The sequence below is a fragment of the Hylobates moloch genome, unplaced genomic scaffold (assembly GCF_009828535.3).
Source record: "Hylobates moloch isolate HMO894 unplaced genomic scaffold, HMol_V3 SCAFFOLD_8, whole genome shotgun sequence".
In the NCBI taxonomy this organism is placed as follows: Eukaryota; Metazoa; Chordata; class Mammalia; order Primates; family Hylobatidae; genus Hylobates; species Hylobates moloch.
This window is the reverse complement of record NW_026652283.1, coordinates 90,427,107-90,441,971: the sequence shown is the minus strand read 5'-3', so window position 1 is coordinate 90,441,971 and position 14,865 is coordinate 90,427,107. Positions and strand designations below refer to the sequence as shown.

At 38.8% G+C, this 14,865-nt stretch overlaps 1 protein-coding gene across 3 annotated transcripts in view; it reads right to left on the bottom strand.

The window, feature by feature from the left end:
- The window catches only part of SCN11A (sodium voltage-gated channel alpha subunit 11), a 195,818-nt gene that overhangs the window by 28,929 nt on the left and 152,024 nt on the right, over positions 1-14,865 (bottom strand). For all 3 annotated transcript variants that reach the window (XM_032159133.1, XM_032159134.2, XM_032159132.1), the window contains 4 exons: positions 11,335-11,448; positions 10,498-10,612; positions 8,451-8,605; positions 5,168-5,341 (listed from right to left, as the gene is read on the bottom strand). In XM_032159133.1, the coding sequence (XP_032015024.1) occupies positions 5,168-5,341; positions 8,451-8,605; positions 10,498-10,612; positions 11,335-11,448 (558 nt within the window). The remainder of the gene's footprint in view (positions 1-5,167; positions 5,342-8,450; positions 8,606-10,497; positions 10,613-11,334; positions 11,449-14,865) is intronic.

The following is a 14,865-nucleotide window of genomic DNA, read 5'->3' as shown; positions in this document are numbered from 1 at the left end:
CTTGGATCTATAACAAGTGATATTTGTGGATTGTGAGTTGGGTCATTTGTGATTTTTACTTAATAGTGCGAAATGTTCCCTACAGTGGCTGTATCAATTAAATTATTAGCAGTGGTTTGAGATCGCATTTTCCTATATCCTTCTAAATATCAATGTTATCCATCTTTAAAATTTTGCCATGGCTGGGCACAGTCGCTCAAGCCTGTAATCCCAACACTTTGGGAGGCTGAGACAGGAGGATAGCTTGAGCTCAGGAGTCCAAGACAAGCCTGGGCAACATGGTAAAACCCTGTCTCCACAAAAAATACAAAAATTAGCTGGGCATGGTGGTAGGTGCCTGTAGTCCCAGCTACTTAGGAGTCTAAGGCAAAAGGATCAACTGAGCCTGGGAGGCAGAGGTTGCCACTGCCCTCCAGCCTGGGTGACAGAGTGAGATCATGTTTCAAAACAATATATTTTGTTTTCCAATCTAATGAGTAAAAAGAGGCTTCTCATTTTAATATGCACTTCTGTGCTAACTGGTGATAGAACTAGTGTATATTTCATCATACATTTATTCCTTTTGTGAATTGGCTGTTTGCATACTTCTCCCATTCTTACTCTGGGTTGTTTTTTTCCTGTGAATCTGTAGGAAATTTTTATATGTTGTGAATAATAATGATCTGTTGTGGCAAATACTGTCTCCCAGGTTCTAGTTGGTTTGTAACTGTAATTAGAGCATTGTTGAATAGAAAAATAAAAGCTTTACTACATTTTGATGTAGTTGAATTGTGTATCTTTTTGTGGTTTATGCTTTTCTAATAAAAATTATGATGGTAATTTTATATAATCTTGATTGATAATAAACATTATAGAATCGTTCACATACATTCTCTCATTTAATCAATGAGAGATACAACAATATCCCAAGGGATACAACAATATCCCAAGCTAAGCAGCACTTTGCAACATCTACCATATTATAGGTGAGGAAACCTGAAGCTCAAAGGATCAGCAACTTGTTTCAGGTCATACAGCTGATAAGTGGTGAATTTCAGATTCCCACCACAGTCTGCATGATGTCAAGGCTAATAATAGTAATAGTAAACCACATTTGTTGAGTGCTTTATCTGTGATTTGTAAAGATATATAATTGTAAGATTATTTTCTTTTCTTATTTGATTCATTTCTGTTCTATTCATTTTATTATCAATATTATGTTTATCTCATTAAATAAATTTGCAAGCTTTCCCTTTTTTGTCTATTCTTTGTAACAATTTGAATAAGATGAGATTAATTCTTCCTTGGAAGTTTGGTAAAAGTTACCTGCAAAACCATCTGGGCCTCTTGATGATATGATTGTATACATAGAAAATCCTAAAGAGTCATCCAAAAAACTCCTAGAACCAGCAAATGAATTCAGCAAAGTTTCAGGATACAAAATCAATGTACACAAATCAGTGTACTGTTGGTACACCAACAGTGACCAAGCTGAGAAACAAGTCAAGAACTCAACCCCTTTTACACTAGCTAAAAATAAAATAAAATAAAATACTTAGGAATATACCTAACCAAGGAAGTGAAAGACCTCTACAAAGAAAACTACAAAACACTGCTGAAAGAAATCATCAATGACACAAACAAATGAAAACATATCTCATGTTCATGGATGGGTAGAATCAACATTGTGAAAATGACCCTACTACCAAAAGCAATCTACAAATTCAATGCAATTCCCATCAAAATACCACTATCATTCTTCACAGAACTAGAAAAAAAAATCTTAAAATTTACATGGAACCAAAAAAGAGCCTGCATACCCAAAGCAAGACTAACCAAAAAGAACAAATCTGGAGACATCACATTTTCAGACTTCAAACTATACTATAAGGCCATAGGCACCAAAACAGCATGGTACTGGTATAAAAATAGGCACACAGACCGATTGAACAGAATAAAGAACCCAGAAATAAAGCCAAATAACTACAGCCAACTGATCATCGACAAAGCAAACAACAAATTGGGAAAAGAGCACCTTATAAATTGGGAAAAGAGCACTTTATTCAACAAACGGTGCTGGGATAACTGGCTAGCTACAGGTAAGAGAATGAAACTGGATCCTCATTGCTCATCTTATACAAAAATCAACTCAAGATGGATCAGAGATTTAAGTCTAAGACCTGAAACCATACAAATTCTAGAAGATAACATGGGAAAAACTCTTCTAGACGTTGGCTTAGGCAAAGCCTTCATGACCAAGAAGCCAAAAGCAAATGCAACAAAAACAAAGATGAATAGATGGAACTTAGTTAAACTAAAAAGCTTCTGCACGGCAAAAGAAACAATCAGCACAGTAAATAGACATCCACAGAGTGGTTGAAAATCTTTGCAATCTATACATCTGACAAAGGACTAATATCAAGAATCTACAAAGAACTCAATCAAATCAGCAAGTAAAAAAACAAATAATCCTATCCAAAAGTGGGCAAAGGACATAAATGGACAATTCTCAAAAGAAGATTTACAAATGGCCAACAAACATAGGAAAAAATGTTCAACATCACTAATTATCAGGGAAATACAAATCATAACCACAAAGCGATACTACCTTACTCCTGCAAGAATGGCCCTAATCAAAAAATGATAGATGTTGGCATGGATGTGGTGAAAAGAGAACACTTCTACACTGCTGGTGGGAATGTAAACTAGTACAACCACTGTGGAAAACAATGTGGAGATTCCTTAAAGAACTAAAAGTAGATCTGTCATTTGATCCAGCAATCCCACTAATGTGTATCTACTCAGAAGAAAGGAAATGATTATATGAAAAAGACACTTGCACACACGTTTATAGCAGCACAATTCACAATTGCGAAAATATGGATTCAGCCCAAATGCCCATCAATCAACTAGTGGATAAAGAAAATGTGATACATATATAAATATATAGAGAGATAGATGGTATATATATATATATGTGGTATATATATGGTGTATATATATGGTATATATAGTATATACCATATATAGTATATGTATATGGTATATACTATATACGTACACCATGGAATACTACTCAGCCATAAAAAGGACCAAAATAATGGCATTCACAGCAACCTGGATGGAATCGGAGACTATTATTCTAAGTGAAGTAACTCAGGAATGGAAAACCAAACATTGTATGTTCTCACTCATAAGAGGGACCTAAGCTAAGAGGACACAAAGGCATAAGAATAATACAGTGGACTCTGGGGACTCGGGAAACGAGGGTGTGAGGGATAAAAGACTACATTAGGTACGGTGTGCATTGATCAGGCGATGGGGCACCAAAATCTCAGAAACCACCACTAAATAACTTATTCAGGTAAACAAACATCACCTGTTCCCTGAAAGCCTATTGAAATATAATAAATAAATAAATAAATAAATAAATAAATAAAGCCACCCATCTGGGCCTGGTACCCTTTTTTGACAGTGTGGCTTTGGACTACTGTTTTGATATTTTTAATGGTGATCACTAGATTTCTAGTGAAACTATCACTTGTTTTCTATTATGTGTTCAGTGAATTTGAGCAATTTATAGTCCACATCCTCATTTTTACCTGTGAGAAAATTATTGTCAAAAGAGGGGAAATGTTTTGCTTAAGGTTACACAAAAAGAGGGTAGACCAATTAGTTTTAGGACCCAGGCTCCTAAGTGTAGGGCTTGTATCCGGTAAAACAGAGGTCCCTATAATGGAGATAACAATCATCTGTTCACACAGTTTACAGGGTTTTCTTTTTACTATAATCTATTAAGATAATAGGTACAAGTTATTTGCTCTCTAGAAATTAATAGGACTGACAAACGTGGATGTTTTTATTCCCATCTTTGAATCCTGCTGTAGTTTCTATGGCATTTATTCCTTTCTAAAATGCCTGAACCAAAATGAGCTTCTGTTTCCTTGCCTCTGAGCTTCTGGTTTTCTTGTTAGCAACGTGGTAGATGTCATGTAATACTGATTAACTCAGAATATTGATGTCCATATTAAATGAACACATGGTCTATTTGTGCTAACCAACAACATTATGGTTCTCCAGTGGGGTTTGCTGACCACATGGTTTATGCTCAGGTATTTGTCTTATCTACTTCCTTGCACAGCAGGGACAAAGTTTAACTAATTATATCATGATGGAAAGAAGGTAATGTTAAAATCAAGGGCCCTGGAGTGAGACTTACTAGGTTCCACCAGTTTTAATTATATAAAGGTATTACATAATCACATGTATCCTGAAAATAGGTCTATCTACTATGTATCAGTAAACATAACATTAATCTTAAAAAAAGGATGTAATGTTAAATCAAGAGCTTTGGAGTGAGGCTTACTAGGTTTGTATCTCACCTCCACCACTTCTAGCTGGGCAATCTTGAACATGTTTCTTAGCCTCTCTATGACTTACTTTCTTTCTCTGAATATACAAAAACAGCAGCACCTGCCACAGAGTGGCTATCATAACTAAAAGAGAGAAGGCATTTGGAGCATATGGAAGAGTACTTGATACAGGGAAAGCACTCAATAAATGTGATCCACTAATACTATTATTAGCTTTTGTGTCATACAGCTAGACACGTGAATCCCAATTTCACCACTTATCAGCTCTGTGACCTGAAACAAATTGCTAATCCTCTGAGTTACAGATTTCCTTGTATACAGTGTGGGAGGTGTCATACAATGCTGCTTAATTCAGAACATTGTCATGCATATTAAATGAGAGACTGTATGTGAACAATCCTCTTATGTTGCTTGACAATTAAGATGGATATTAGCTTAGTCTATTGGCTGCTGACCAGCTTTGAGAAGTCTTGAAAAGAAATAGAAAGTTGGAAGAAGAAAAAATCAAGGATACTGAAAGTTATTCTAGGTACATATTATACATAAACAGTGCTTATGGAGAGAAGTGAATGAATCCCATCATGGGAAAGGTTGTAGTGGTGAGCATATAAAGTGTAGTGTATGAGGAGTGGGAAAGGCTAAACTGCTGATAGAAATATGACAACTACTTACAAGTACTGTGAAGAGGCAATGATAACAAGAAAAACTATTTTAGACAGACATCCATATGAGGCACACAGGAAAAGCAGCCCCCACATGATCCCTGCCTTAACCACTACCCCAGCCTGTGTGGGACACAGAGATGGTAAACTTACAATCACAATGATGAAATCAAGGCAGCACCAGGCACTGGTGAAATACTTTCCAAATCCGAAGGCTACCCATTTTAGTACCATCTCCCCGATAAAGATATATGTAAAAATAATGTCAGTACAATTTATTAATTCTTGGATTTTGGGTTGTTTCTCGAGGTGAACATCTTCAAATATCTGAAATGAAAAAGCATAGCCATAGGCCAGGTTGAATATTTGCAAAGAACTCCTTGGTAACTTTACTTTTTGTTTTTCTTCCTTATGTGAATAAAAACTGGTATCTCTCTTGGTAAGGAGGTTTTGCTCAAAAGATATTAAGGCTAAACTTTTCCAATGGAATCCATTCCTTGAGTAAGTAAAAATGGAAGAAGGAAAATCCTCTTTCTTCTGTTGTCACAATATTTCCTCAACTTCTTATCACTGGTCCCCTGAATATTAAAACATCTTCCTAATGGATCACCACATTATTTCCTGGGCTTCCTTATCCTTTCAACTCTTGCCAAATATGTCTTGTCAACATTCCCAGGACCACCCAGTGGCATAGACCATCTCTCATCCTCCCAATTGCCTTGGTGGATTAATTCAGTGTCTCTTTATTGCTTATAACATTGAGTCCAAGTGCCTTAGCCCATCCTCTAAATCCTGCCAACCCCGATTCCCCTCATCTCCCCCTACAAACAGCCTTATCCATTTACCTTACCATTCCCTACAAATAGTGTCATTTCGTATGTGTGCCATGACATTAACAAAATTTGGAACACTCTAGGCTAAAGCTCCCAGTGTAAATTGCTTTGACTATTAAACATTGTTATCTGTTATTATGAAAAAGAGATCCTGGCTTTCAGAGAGACCCTTTTTAATGCTACATCCAAAACTTCCCTCACCTGAACTGTATGTGATTCTACAGGGTCTATATAACTAGCATATAAGCTGTCCTTTTGGCCTTTACAGAGTTACTGAGAATGAAAGAAAGGAAGAGGGCCTGTTACTAAAGCTGCCCATGAAATTTACGCCAACATTGAAGGCAGGAAGAGAATCATCCTTGCTGTTGGGGACTAGGGTAAGCCCATAGCTCCAAAGTCCTGGGGTGAAAAAAAGAATGCAAAAGAGTAAAACAGTCTCACTTCCAATTGCCAAGTTGGTTTTTGGTTGAAGAAGGCCCTCTATCTCATCCTCTGCTCTTTCAGCTCTTCTTCAGCTTTAAGATTTCAGCTTAGCTGATATTTTCTATAGGAAACTGTCCTGTTCCAGCAGGATTGGGTTAGGTTCCCATCCTACATGCTCCCATGTCACCCACTGCTTCCCTGAGTAGGCCACTTAATTGCTCTGTCTATCTTGATCTATACTTTCTGGTCTATAATCACTCCCGCTTATCTTTTCTACTAGACTTCAGGCTCCTGGAGGTCAGGGACTTCGTTTGTTTGCCTATTGAGGATAACCAAATCTGAATGGTATTGGGTGCTCATTTCCTCCCTTATTTGGGAAGCTTCCCAGTAAGCTGGTTCAGCAGATCTGAGTTAGCTCAATGGATGAGCAGGCTTATACCTGCAATTGAGCTTCAGAGGCTTCCACATTATATCTAGACCATTTTCTGACACAGGAAGCTCTTATTATTACATAGTTGCCTAGACCAGAGTTTCTCAAACTCTAATGAACCCCAAATCACCTAGGGAACTTGTTACAATGGACTGCTTGTTACAATGTAATACTATGCGTTTCTAACAAGCTTCCAGGTGATGCTGCTGCTGCTGATAGACACATATAGTGGCAAACGACTTGATGTCTATTGTTCTCATTCTCTACAAATATGTATAGAGAAGTATGGGCTGGGTCCTTCTCCTGGCACGCTCTGCATTGTGTGTTCAGCTTTGCTCTGCCCAGCCCACACCTGCCTTTCTGAAGGCAAGTAAGAATTGGGGTTGTGTGCCCTCTGCTACATTTCTGATCATAAATTTTCTTTTTATGGCACCATGGGGCATTTTTGCTGTGGCCTTTTGGCACTGTCACTGCTTTCCCACTGCCTATCATAAGTATCATTTGTGGAATAAATACAAGAAACCCTACCACTTGAATAAGAGTAGACGGCCAGTGAAAATGTAGTCACCAGAAAGTCTACAGGTAACCCTAGACCCAAGATTAACAATAAAAATTGATCAAGGGAATTCTCTGGGATGGTTTTAGAGAAATCTGCTTTTCTATTTGAAGAATAATTTACACTGTAGTAAGCAGACAAATGGAGATGTATGTTGATCACAGTCCCCGGTGGGCTCTGGTATGTATTCATCTCTTTTCACCTAGAGATCACACATGTGTAAAACACTAACCAGTAGCTATGGGGTGTAGGAGCAAGACATTTCCTGGTTTTTTTCCACTTGCTAGTGATTCGCTGTGAAATGTTCTGTCACTCTTAGCAGGGGAGAACCCAAGACTCCTGGGTTTAGTAATATGGAACCAAACTCTCATAACAAACTCATAACTGTTTGTTATGTCAAACAGTAAGAGAGTTTGGTTCCATATTATTTAGCCACACATTACTGTATGATCATTTTAAGGGAAGATGCATGATAGAAAAAAGCAGAAAATAGAAAAGGAGAGGGAGAAATATGCAGGTGATAAGATAAAAGATACTATCCCCCCTAGCAGGGAGGGGAAAGGGAGACGAGAAGGGCCAGAAGGTGTGGAGAAAGAGCATAAAGGAGTGGATAGCTCTATGGCTATGGAAGCTGATGGGTTCAGAGTTATTTCTAAACCTCGTTGGGACTCATACCACACTTTGACCATGCATATAAAGCAACATCTCCTTGTCCTTTCTTTCAAGGGATCATGAATTATAGAAAATACCAAGGCAACTTATTATATCCTAATCTGGTCCCTGTAACTCCCTCCCATAATATTTTACCTTTCAGAAAACAGCACTATGGCTTATAGTAACAGGGAGAGTCGAAGCATTGCTATCTAGAGGAAGAATTATGTAGGATACAGTGAAAATGTCTAGAAATCCCCCAAAAATGAGAGGTAGATGATCAAGGACCAGACTCTAGTGGCCACTTTAAAGTGCTGGTTTTTGTTACTCTTCCACACAGATAAAGCATCTTTGCTTGGGGATATCCCAGTTGAGCACGACTTCAGAAGTTGTGCAAAACCCTGCCCACTGCGGGAACCAGCAGCACCAGAGACCACTTCTGTCTGGTCTCCCATATTCACAGTCCCACGAGAAGCCAAGTCAGAGTGCAGCTTCCCCAGCTGCCCTGATGCCCAACGTCTCCACAACACCATGATGATTTACCAGTGCCCCACTGCTCAGCAGAATCACAAAGATAATAAAGCTCTCAAACCAGCTGTGTTTCACTATTTGGTAGCAGGTTTTCCGCAGGTTCCACCAAATGACCCAGGGAGGCTTTCTCTTGTCCAAGCTACAGCATGGAAAGCAGCAACCAAAGCCTGAAAGGAATTAACGGTAGCACTATCGTTAGTGTCTGTAATAAACTGCAACTCTTCACCCCTTTCTGTGTTCATGCCCCTTGCTATGTGACCTGCAGTTGCTCCCATTAAAGAAGTAGAGCATCTTTTTCTAACCTCTTAAATCTGGTCCCGGCCATGTGACTTGCTTTGGACAATAGAGTGGAATGGAAGTCACACTGTGCCAGTTCTGAGCCCAGGTCTTGAAAAGCCTTGCATGCTTCCACTTGCTGTCTTGTGCCATCTCCACAAAAAAAGGCATATTCAGGCTACCCTATTGAGTCTGGAAGGAGGATGATAGACATGTGGAGCAGAGCCATGTTGCCCTGTTGAGCCCAGGCTAGATAACACTTGCATGAATGAAGCCAACCAAGATCAGCTGAATCCTGCAGGCACATGTTTATTATTTTATGCCACTGAGGTTTTGTAGTTGTTTGTTATGCAGCAATTTTTTTGGTAATCATAAAGAGATCATGTCTGGAGGACTCCAGGGAATGAGGTAGGATGGCCACAGGCTTTGTGAACCTCTCAGGTCATACACAAAAGAATTTGATCAAATGTTGAGATGTTTACAAAGAGCTGAGCATTTGTTCTGAACACACACAGGCCTTCAGTATAGACCACATTGCCCTTTCCACATTTTCTCCTCCTCCCCTTGTACAAATTCTGCTGATCCTTACTTCATGATGATTATAACATTCTGCTCTTTTCCTCATCTTCTGAAACCACTATGGGCTCTCTTCACTCTGCCTCTTTTCTTCTTCTAAGAACATCAGTAGTTTCATCTTCCTAAAAGACTACACTTTTTTCCTGGCTTTTATCCCACTCCTCCCTTCTTTGATAAAACCACCTTTCTTTCTCATCTCCACTGTTGACATCATATGCACACCTCAAGGGCCAGTGCAAACGTAAATCAGGAGAACTGCAATCTACGGGAAATCCTTAATCCAACTCCTGTCCAGCTTTGGAGCTGTTAAGCAACCTGGAATGTGAGTTTGAAACCTGTTGTTTGTGGTCTTTCTGGACCCAATTTAGTCTTAAACTTATAGATAATTTTTTTAGATTCATCCATTAATTTGTTGTCACTTACTTATTTATCAACATTTGTTGAACCCATTTCTGGGCCGGCTTCTATTCTTACACTAGAGATACAATGCTGATGAAGTCACTGCCTTTGTTTTTAAGGACCTCATGGGGGAAACCAGTGCAAATAAGTTCACTACAATGAATATAAGAAATAGTAAAGGCCTATAGGAAAAAGCCACTACGTTCACTCAAGGAATTAGGAAAGCTTGCATTTATTGATTGCTTATTTTTGTTCCAGATGCTCTTCTAAGCGATTTATATTCACTCATTTAATACTCACAACAACTATTTGCTTTGTATACTATTATTACCCTCATTTTAGAAATAAAGCACAGAAAGGTTAACTAAATTAAACAAGTCACACAGCTTATAAGTGGCAAGGCCAGAATTTGAGCTCAGGCAGTCTCGCTCCTAAGCTAAACATCCTGACTACAATGTCTAAACTCTTTTCTTGGTCTTTCACCTCAAATATACCCTGACATTGAATGCCCTGGGAACCATAGAAAGTGGCAGACATATTGGCCCAGTGGGCTTTCTAAGAGAGTTTTCTAGAGTGTTTACCTGGCATGTTGGGCCATATGAGAGGAGCCCAATTAAAGCAAGAATTTCCTGAAATCCCCTCTGCCTAGACCCGACAATCACCCCAAGAATCTATGGGTGCCCACTCATTGCTTTTGTCTCCAATAGAAGTAGAAAGATGATATCTACTAAAACCACAGAGCTTCAAAGAAGAACAGAAACCCCATCCAAAGATTCTGTGAACTGGATGCAGAAATACTGCCACTTACCTTTGGGCAAACATCTCTCTGGTTCCTTTTTGGGAACCATCTCAGGTAACCATCCAAAGCCATCCTGAAGATCAATGGTGCTACATTCTGATAATATACTGGTAACATCAGACTTCTGCACATCAGAACAAAAGGAAGGGGGTGCCTTTTACTAAGACCTTCTTTCACCATGGTAGTATGGAGTTTCTCATTGTCTGATTTTTTAGGGATGAAATGAACTAGGCAAAGGTTTCTAGGATGAGAGGTGTCAAGAAACACCCCTCCTGCTGGGTCCTTTTCTAAGTGCTATGACCAGCCTGACTTCAGAAGAGAACTCTCTAGCTCATCTCTATAGCTGAGGAATAGCAATGCATATGAAGATACAGTACCTCCACGTTTTCTCCCTACAGATCATAACCCTGATAGGCTGCCTAACTCCAATTATGTGATGAGAAGAAGGCTACTTTACTGAGGCTATAATTTTCCACTGTCTCACCTCCTGGAATAATAGGCCGAGACCAGTGGTTCTTATTTCTTTGGCTCTCCAGGAGACATTTTGGCAATGTCTAGAGACATTTTTCATTATCTTAACTGGCGGATGCTACTGGCATTGAATGCATAGAGACCAAAGATATGGATAAACATCTTATAATTCACAGAAAAGCTCACCACAACAAATAATTGTCCTGCTTCAAATGTCATACTAGCAAAGTTGAGAAACCTGGCCTAGACTTTTGCTCAAAACTCGATTCTTGCACTTTTCTCTGCATTAATTGTGCCATTTTTCCATAATAACTATCCTGGAGAAGGTGTGTGGATGAGCCACAAGTTCCTCTGACAACATCATAGGAAAATTACCTTTCGGGGATCCTGTATGGTCAGATGAGGCTCATCTTCAGAGAACATGTCAATTTCCACACTTTGAACTCTCTGGCTTGTGGGCTTCTTGTTCTCCTGATGGAGCTCATAGGCCTAACACAGAGAGCCCAGAATAGAAATAATATTCCTCCTGGACATGTCACTTAAAATGAAAGAAGTTTGAATGCTATTTGGTTTTCTCTTTTTCATGAGAATAAGCCTTTGACATTATTACTCTTTTTGCTCTTTAGAAACTGCTCCTGGAAAAACTTAACATAATATAACTCTGGGAAAACTATTAGAGGAAACAGATACTGAACTTGTTGCAAAGGTATGTAATCAAAACAGTATGGTTCTGGTACAAAACTCCTCAAGTAATTCAGAAATAAAACTTATATTGGGATTTAATATAATTTATATGGGGATTTAATATATTTTAAATGTGCTCTTTCAATTCAATGGCTAAATAATAAATTATTTAATAAATGGTACACAATGCCATAATACAGTAAAAATAAAATATATATTCTTATGATATTCTGATGTAAAAATAAATGGGTAAACATTTTAAAAGAAAAATTTGAAAAATAACTTGCTATCATGTGGGGTACAGAGAGTTTCCTTAGCAAAACAGGAAACTAAAAGACATAAAGAAAAATAAGAAAATATATCACTACATAAAACTGAAAAATACATTTGTTCTGATGAACTACAGGAATATCTAATAAGGATGTGTACAGTCATGTAACCAAGCAGCTTGGCAGCTGAGCCTCAAACTGTGTTTTAAACATTTTTTTCTTCTTTTCCTCTTCCTCTTTCCCCTCCAAGTCTCAAGATACAACTTTGAGACAAACTGCATATGTGTTACCTCTTACCATGAAATACAGCCTTGGAATGTGCTGTGAGCCTCCACTGCCTTTCCTTTCCCATACTATATTCCCATACCTTATGCACATTTATTTACCTAAATGCTTTTTAAGGACACACCATGTTCTTTTACGTGGTCATATGTTTTCTTAGAAGCTTCAAGAGTCAGATCCTGATAGGGACCAAGTACCTCTAGAATTCTCTCCCCAACAAGATTACTTCAAGAACGGAACATACTTCAGGCTGTAGAGTGACTACAAGATTGACCGCAACTAATTTATAACCTGGCAGGATCCATGATGGCACCAGCCCCTTCACCACGTGGGACAATAATTCAAGAGGGACCACTGGAGCAAGTCACGCCACCTGGCACCTCCTAGCCCCTCTTGCCTATTCTGCATCTCAAACCCTTTCTTTAAAAACCCCCACATTCCTTCCACAAATTGAAGAGTAGAATGGGTCTCTGCTCTTCCCCTTGCTGACACAGATAATAAGGGAAGATTGCTCTTTCTTATCATAATTTGTTATTATTTTGAATTCTTTTCATAAGCAACTAGCAGCCGGACGGACCCTTTTGCCGGTTACAGTCACATCTTGGGTAAATGTTTTATCCTAACATCTATGTGAAGACTCTTGCAACTCTGACATGATAAGGTCATGATTCAGGAATGTTTCTCCACACATGTAATAGCATATGTAAAAATACACACACATACAAATATAGCCACAAATATACCTCACAAACATACACATACAAAAAGGGGCAACCTGTCTGTGGACTAGACACAGAAAAGAAATATAAAGTAGTAAGAATTTAAATAAGATAGCAGGTAATGGTGTCTAAAAGTACTCTAGATGAGGAAGGGAACTAGAGCTATATTTAAGGCTTGAAACTGTGGGCTGAGGTAAAGTTTTTGCACTTAAGAGAGAAAGCCAAAAAAACAAATGCTGTAGCAAATGCTTATAATTACAATTGTACAAAGCTGCATACGTAGGGAGACAGGAAGAAGTACAGCCTCAGAAATAGGACCTGGCAAAGGTACCCACTGGTTCAGTGACTGGATCTGCAATATGACTTGTATCATTATTAGACAACAACCCAAAGTTGGCAATATAAGACATGGATCTGAAATGGATGCCACAGAAGGATTTATTGCAGACAATCATAGAACTTAGATCGCAAAGAGAATGACAGATCCTCCCACTAAAGATGAGCTTTTAAGCTAACATTCCAAAATATATGAGGAAACAAACATAAAATCAGTAGACTTCCTAAAATTAACAACTAGGAGGTGAATTCACTTGAGAAAAAGATGAAAGTAACATAATAATCTGAAAATGTCTTTAAATTAATACATTTAGAATTTGATAAAGAAGTCACATAGAGTTTCACATCCTGGATGATAGCATGATAATCTCTGTGGACGTTCTCCTTAGGGAAATAAGCATAAGTGGTGAAAACTGTTTTAAAAATAATTTAAAGTCTCTGGAAATTATTCTGAGTGTGCACAGCAAATGAAGAAACATTTGTTCAAGAAAATCCACTGAAATTCAGTAAGAACGGTAGAAATTGATGACACTTAAGCCTTGATCTGACCTCTCCCACCGGCCCTTCCAGCCAAGTTTTATGGAGGCTCCACTCTAGACTGAGGTGGCCAAGAAGATAGGGCTCCCTCTACCCTAGCTCTCAATCAAGGGATGTGGTGATGGGTGCACCAAAATCTCACAAATCATGGCTAAAGAACTTATCCATGTAACCAAAAACCACTTATTCCCCCAAAACTACTGAAATTAAATCTTTTTAATGAAATTGAAAAAAAAGATATTGAGCCTTTTGAATGGAAAGGCACATCAATGATATCTGCATAAAGGGAAAATCTTTTTAAATGCTTACATTTAAAAAAATACAGCCTACATGTTAAATTACCTATTGCAGGCCAGGCGCAGTGGCTTATGCCTATAAGTCCTGCACTTTGGGAGGCCGAGGTGGGCAGATCACCTGAGGTCCGGAGTTCAAGACCAGGCTGGCCAATATGGTGAAACCCCATCTCTACTAAAAATACAAAATTAGCCAGGCGTGGTGGTGCATGCCTGTAATCCCAGCTACTTGGGAGGCTGAGGCAGGAGAATCGCTTGAACTTGGCAAGCAGAGGTTGCAGTGAGATGAGATTGTGCCATTGCACTCCAGCCTGGGTGGCAAGAGCAAAACTCCACCTCAAAAAAAAATTACTTATTGCAAACTTATTTTATTTTAGTGCAAGGCCTGTCACATGGTGGTCATTCAATGCATTTGAAATAAAGAAATGCTGGCCCGGCACGGTGGCTCACACCTGTAATCCCAGCACTTTGGGAGGCTGAGGCGAGCGGATCATGAGGTCAGGAGATCAAGACCATCCTGGCTAACATGGTGAAACCCCATCTCTACTAAAAATACAAAAAAATTAGCCGGGTGTGGTGGCAGGCGCCTGTAGTCCCAGCTACTCGGGAGGCTGAGGCAGGAGAATGGCAGGAACCCAGGAGGCAGAGCTTGCAGTGAGCCGAGATCGTGCCACTGCACTCCAGCCTGGGCAACAGAGCAAGACTCCATCTCAAAAAAATAAAACAAAACAAAATAAAATAAAATAAAGAAATAAAGAAACGCTGTTTAGTATCATCAAAAATAAT